Genomic DNA, 6,497 nt, shown 5'->3' with positions numbered 1-6,497 from the left:
TATATATATATATATATATATATATATATATATATATATATATACACGTACGGCGTAAATTAGAGCAGAGAGATATAAATAATCAGCCTAATCACTCGTTCATAGAGAATCTCATCAAAAATATTAAGGTTCTCTGTTGTTTTTGTTAACGTGTCTGATAAAAAAACTTAAAAGGGAAAATTTAACTACATGATTGCAATGTTTATCAAGAATAAACTTATTTTTCCTTCTTTCAGTGTGATTTGAAATATAATACGAGTTTTTTAGAGCATTGCAAGTAAGTATTCCGAAATATATACAATTTTTTCTTTTGTTTACACAACGTTAAACAAGCATATTTTTTTTTGACGTATCCCGATAGTTATTTGCATAAATTGTATCTATTCCATCAATTAAAACTAATGGGAGAAAAAATGAATGAAAAAGGAAGATAATTTTATTTTTTGTCAGATCAAAAACAAAAAACTTTTAGTGAAAATGACTTTTAAATGGCGGGGGAGGTGGTTTTTCGTAAAGTATTTAAGTCACGCATCCTTGACTTTACGCTTTTTTGTCTGACAAATAAAATTATTTTTTCCTGGTTACTTCATTTAAGAATTTTGTTCTTAAAATTTTTATTTTATTTTTTGTCACCTTTTTAGCTCTAAGATAAGAAATTTTTTTTATGTGTTTGAAATTTCGATTGACAAAAACGTTTTTCTGGCACAGTTTAGAAAATAATCGTAACATTTGAAGCACAGAGGTTTAATTACAAGAAAAGTGGCTAAAATTGACAATTATTTTTTTATTGGGTGATTAAATAGTGAGTTAAATTCTGATTGTAATGATCAAAGAACCAAATTCAACTTGCACTGTCCTCTAGATATAATTTAAGCATGGTATCTAGTTTAGCACATTAGTAAGCTGACCTCAAAGCCCAAATCTGAAACATTTCTAAATACATATTTGAAAACTCACTTTTTTATTTCCAATTATTTGAAAAATAAATTATTTCTGTTAGAGAATCTGTGTGAGGGATTTCTGTTCTCAAAATATTGAATCAGAAAGATAAACAGTGCGTTTTCAAATATCCGTTTAAAATTTTTACAACCAGTTTTTTTTAGATTTGGGAGGACGCTGGTCAGCCTAATGTTAGCGTAAAATTTTCATTTCGAACATTTTGAAGCGAGACTAAAATGAACTGAACCTACCTTGTCAGTAAAGACCACGTCATAGAGGTTCATGTTTGTTAGAATTCTCAGGGAGCTGTCAGAGACTATTGAAGAAATGATCGATTGCAGGAGACAAAAAAGAAAAGAAAATGAATCGAAAAAAAATTCATAATTAGGACTGCAACATTAATTTGTCTTTTCATTCCAGAGATTTCATTGGATGAAGGATCCAAGGAACAAAACTGTTTATAGAGCGTAATAATGATATAAGAGAAGATTTAAAAATCGTCGAGTTTTGTTCGAAGACCTGCAAATTAGAACGATATCTGAATGTCCTACATGAGTGTTAGGGATTTCGCCAATTTGTAGAAAAAAGATTACTTTAGCAACAGCTTTACCCATTCTATTTCGAGTAAGCCAAGCCAGACAAGTATCAATTCTCTTAAATGACACATTCTGTATTCTTTCACAAAGATTTCAATTCTTTTACTATACACTTCTTACTTAACATAAAGGCAGACACGATGTCATGTAGAACATAAACAGACTAATTATGGATCGAATTTGCCGTGTAGACAAAACAAAAATATATCACGGTTACAATAAAATTTAATAACAAATCTAAGCTAAGTAAAAGAAGTTGACGAGAAAGAATTATAATTCAACACATTCGATGTGCGATACTGCACTGTATTTAAATAACTCCACGTTAATTAGCATTCTGACCTAGATAGAGAAACTTAGCCCAACTTCAACAAGCCATCATAAGTCACATATGTGGGTATCCGAGATTTTCTTCTTGATGGGTATGTACCCAATGACACATTTGTAAGAAAATCTACCACAGTGTGTCGAAATTCTGTTATTCCAAATTCTAGAAAACCTTTTCGGGGAGGAGAAATTTTTGGTAGTGTATTGAACCGTTGTTCTCCATCAGGGGTTTCCAACTTACACGAGGCCGGGGGCCACAATTAAAAACACAAATCAAATGGCGGGCCGTAACTTTATCATAATTTTATGTAGGACTATTTTATGTTTGAAGGAACATTAAATATTACTGTCAGATTTTTACCAAACTGTACAAAACAAAAGTACTGAATTACAAATTAAAATAAGAAGTAGATTTTTAAAAATATTTAGTTGCATATTAATAATATTTTTAAAAATATTAAATAGACAATAAAAATTCGGGCTACAATAACTTTAATATGCACCTATGTATCAAACACTTAATGTGCGACAGATATCTAATTGTTATGATATNGAATGTCCTATATGAGTGTTAGGGATTTCGCCAATTTGTAGATTACTTTAGCAACACCTTTATCCATTCTATTTCGAGTAAGCCAAGCCCGTCAAGTATCAATTCTCTTAAATGACACATTCTATATTCTTTCACAAAGATTTCAATTCTTTTACTATACACTTCTTACTTAACATAAAGGCAGACACGAAGTCATGTAGAGCATAAACAGACTAATTATGGATCGAATTTGCCGTGTAGACAAAACAAAAATATATCACGGTTACAATAAAATTTAAAAACAAATCTAAGCTAAGTAAAAGATGTTGACGAGAAAGAATTATGATTCAACACATTCGATGTGCGATACTGCACACTGTATTTAAATAACTCAACGTTAATTAGCATTCTGACCTAGATAGAGAAACTTAGCCCAACTTTAACAAGCCATCATAAGTCACATATGTGGGTATCCGAGATTTTCTTCTTGATGGGTAAGTACCCAATGACACATTTGTAAGAAAATCTACCACAGTGTGTCGAAACTCTGTTATTCCAAATTCTAGAAAACCTTTTCGGGGAGGAGAAATTTTTGGTAGTGTATTGAACCGTTGTTCTCCATCAGGGGTTTCCAACTTACACGAGACCGGGGGTCACAATTAAAAACACAAATCAAATGGCGGGCCGTAACTTTATCATAATTTTATGTAGGACTCTTTTATGTTTGAAGGAACATTAAATATTACTGTCTGATTTTTGCCAAGCTGTACAAAACAAAAGTACTGAATTACAAATTAAAATAAGAAGTAGTTTTTTAAAAATATTTAGTTGCATATTAATAATATTTTTAAAAATATTAAATAGATAATAAAAATTCGGGCTACAATAACTTTAATATGCACCTATGTATCAAACACTTAATGTGCGACAGATATCTAATTGTTATGATATAAAACTCTAAAAAGTTGGTATTAAAACTTACCTAGTAGCACACAAAATATTCAATGAGAAAATTCAGGTTTGTCTGCTGCAACCACCAGAGAATAGATACTTAAATTTAAAATTTACAAATGTGTGTGTAAATATTTTCGTCCAAAATTAGTGGTTTCAAAAAGTTAAATCGGAGAATTTCTTCGAGAAAATTTCTAATACCCACATGCTAAATTATATTCCCAAAATACAAAAAAAAAAATGAAATAAAAAAGAGCAACATACACGATAATTTTTGTATTTGAATAAATATTTTCTTGGATGCAATACCTGAGAAATAAATTTCTTTGCATCGTTGGCGTGTTAAATTTCACAGAAACAAAGAAATTAGGTTTTTATTAACGAAAAAAGTATTTCAAACCCATATAGATTTTTTACCAAAATCGTCCGCAAAAAAATGACAAATAATCTATTTTAATTCGCGGGCCACAAAAAAAGGCTTCGATGGCCGCCAGTTGGAAACCCCTGTTCTACATTTACTAGGAATTGTAATTTAAAGTTTTTTTTTTTTTTTTTAATGTTTTATATTCGAAAATACTTTATACGCGTTGTTTTTAAAAATGTAAGTTATCCTAGTAAATGGTATAAGTGAGAGAAAAGATCCAATGTGAATGGATTTCTTATGAATTTTTTACTTTATTACTCTTTCAGTGGATTAATAATGAATTACTAATGAAAACATTAATAATGAATTACTACAGTTATGCTTTCATTTTGCGCGTAATTCTAGAGAAAACGTTTAGTCGGATGTTAAACGTTTCATCACTAATAGATTATTAGAGATGGACTGGGTTGGATCCTTAATCTAAAGACAAAATTAGTACATGTACGAACTAAATACACATAATTTAGACGAGGTGGTGATATTCATCACCCGATCTCCACACCTCGCTCCCCAACCATCCGATTCACCTAAAATTACCGGAAATATTGCATTAGAGTAGATTTCGAAAGCACTGAGACACAATCAGAGGAAATAAAACCCCATCAGACATCCACACATTATCATCTGTCCCAGTTTAATGAAATAAAATGATGGAAATTAATTTCTAGATCGACGAGCTATCAATTTTTACATCAAACTTATTATTTTTTTTTAAACGAAATATTTCAATTTCGGGTAAGTGTTAAACGAAGAACACCCGGAAAAATCATTGAGACATTCTTTTGTTTGTTTTGTTTTAGAGTTAAAACTGTGCATATTGAATATTCCTTTAGAAAGTTTCGATTGAAACGACAGACATACCAAGCTAAATATAATGTAAGTATTAAAATTTGAAAAATATTTAAAACGTATTTTTTTAAAATATTGAAATTTGTTTTATAAATACTGCGATAGTCCTGGCTATCTCCAATCTGCTGTAATTACTATTTTTATATAATTAATTCAGATTACTTTGATTGTTATTTTTCTTTTATATTTTATATACCTCATTGATAAGTTGACCCGATTTTGAGTTCACGACTACTAGTGTTCAACTCTGTAGCCTTCTCATTTTGAACCCAATCCAGAAGACAAGGGAACTCCTGGATCTAGTAGTGGGAGAAATGTGTTTTCGTGGAGGGATTTTTGAGGAAACTAAGCCGCATTTGCGTTAGATGGAGAGGAAAACAACGAAAATCTCCTATGGCTAGCCTGACGGCGAGGGGGCTCTAATCCATGATTCATCTACCTCTGAGGATATTTACTTTATTTATTATTATTAGGATATTTATTATTAATAATATGTACATTTTGGCCTTAAGCTTAGTTAACCATTAACTTGGTTGCGTCCCAAAATAAAAAATTAAATAGTTGCTCATTAGTGAAGTTCTTCTCACGCGTGACTCGGGGCCTTGTGCCTTGGGTCCATTGAATAGCTTCGTCTTCATTCTGCGACGGAGTGTCAATGACTCGACGTGTCAATAAATTTTACGAATGCTCTCTCAGAGCCAGGGGCGCCATATAAGAATAATTATAAAGATTACGATTATATTTCTAGAAAATTATCAGTGTCATTATAATTTCTTTATGAACTCTCGTCAATTTAAATTTGGAATGATGAATGACGTCCACTATAAATTGAAAAACAATTTATTGAAAATTGTCACGCTTGACGGCAATGTGAATCTTGACGAGATGAAAATAATTTCACAATCAGTTCCGAAAGGTTTTCAAATGTATATAGTAGGAAGCATGGCCGTGGCTTGCCATGAATGACCGCGAAATCATCTAAAAACCAGGCTATCCCGTCCACGAATGTAAACGAATGTAAAGAGGCATTCTGATTGTAGAGTGTCTTATATTCTAAAAGGAAGTCATTTTGACTGCCTTTTAATTTCAATTAGAAAAACAATGATGTGTATAATGACACAATTTCTTAGAATTTTGTGACTTTTTGTACAACATATAATTTTTTTTATTGTTATTATTTACTAATAACTTGTTATATAACTGTAAATAATATAAAAAAAATATTAAAAATTAATTTTAAGCAAATTTCTTGACACATTAGTTATTCTTTCACAATCCAGTCTTACTGACTGCTTTTGGACAAATATACTAAGTTTCAGTCTTTCTAGTGTTCAGTTATGCATTTTATATAGAGTGTTGCTTTATTTTCTATAGAGTGTTGAACTATTCAGCTACGTAGGAGGTTATTTGGGACTCTGGCTCGGTATAAGTCTAGTTTCGATTTTTGATTTGTGTGAATCATTTTGCAAAGTCTTGTGCAACTCTAAGAAAAAAAAAGGGTTTAAGAAGTTTCAAGCCACCTCCAAAGAAGTTAATTAATCAACCATTTGCTTAGACTTTTTTTTTCTTAAAAAAACTGAATCATGCGTTTTAACCATGACTGTGTTATGATTTTTTCGAATTATAAAAAATTATGTATGAAACCCTGTTGTATAATTCTAATAAATTTTTCCATTGATACAAGTTTTTCGAAATTTTATTCTAATCGTGCACCAAAAAAAAAAAAAAAAAAANAAAAAAAAAAAGAGAGAGAGAGAAAATCTAAAATAAACAAAAATCGGATAATTTAAATAAATTTGAGTTGAAATTGAATTAAGTTGAAGTGTACGAATTAACAAACTATTTGCTTTAAAATGTTCTTGTTTTGAATATGTTACTA

The 6,497-nt window shown here is 30.4% G+C and overlaps 1 protein-coding gene across 1 annotated transcript in view; it reads left to right on the top strand.

Annotated features, from left to right (window-relative positions):
* Positions 1-6,292, top strand: part of LOC107453819 (degenerin mec-4-like) — a 44,136-nt gene extending 37,844 nt beyond the window's left edge. The window contains exons 11-13 of the mRNA XM_071185296.1: positions 237-277; positions 4,570-4,645; positions 5,993-6,292. Coding sequence (XP_071041397.1) covers positions 237-277; positions 4,570-4,645; positions 5,993-6,157 — 282 coding nt within the window. The 3' untranslated portion in view covers positions 6,158-6,292. The remainder of the gene's footprint in view (positions 1-236; positions 278-4,569; positions 4,646-5,992) is intronic.
* The last annotated feature ends 205 nt before the right edge of the window (positions 6,293-6,497 follow it).

This window comes from Parasteatoda tepidariorum, chromosome 9 (assembly GCF_043381705.1).
Source record: "Parasteatoda tepidariorum isolate YZ-2023 chromosome 9, CAS_Ptep_4.0, whole genome shotgun sequence".
Lineage (NCBI taxonomy): Eukaryota > Metazoa > Arthropoda > Arachnida > Araneae > Theridiidae > Parasteatoda > Parasteatoda tepidariorum.
Note: the sequence above shows the minus strand (reverse complement) of the source record. Positions and strands in the feature narration are given on the sequence as shown.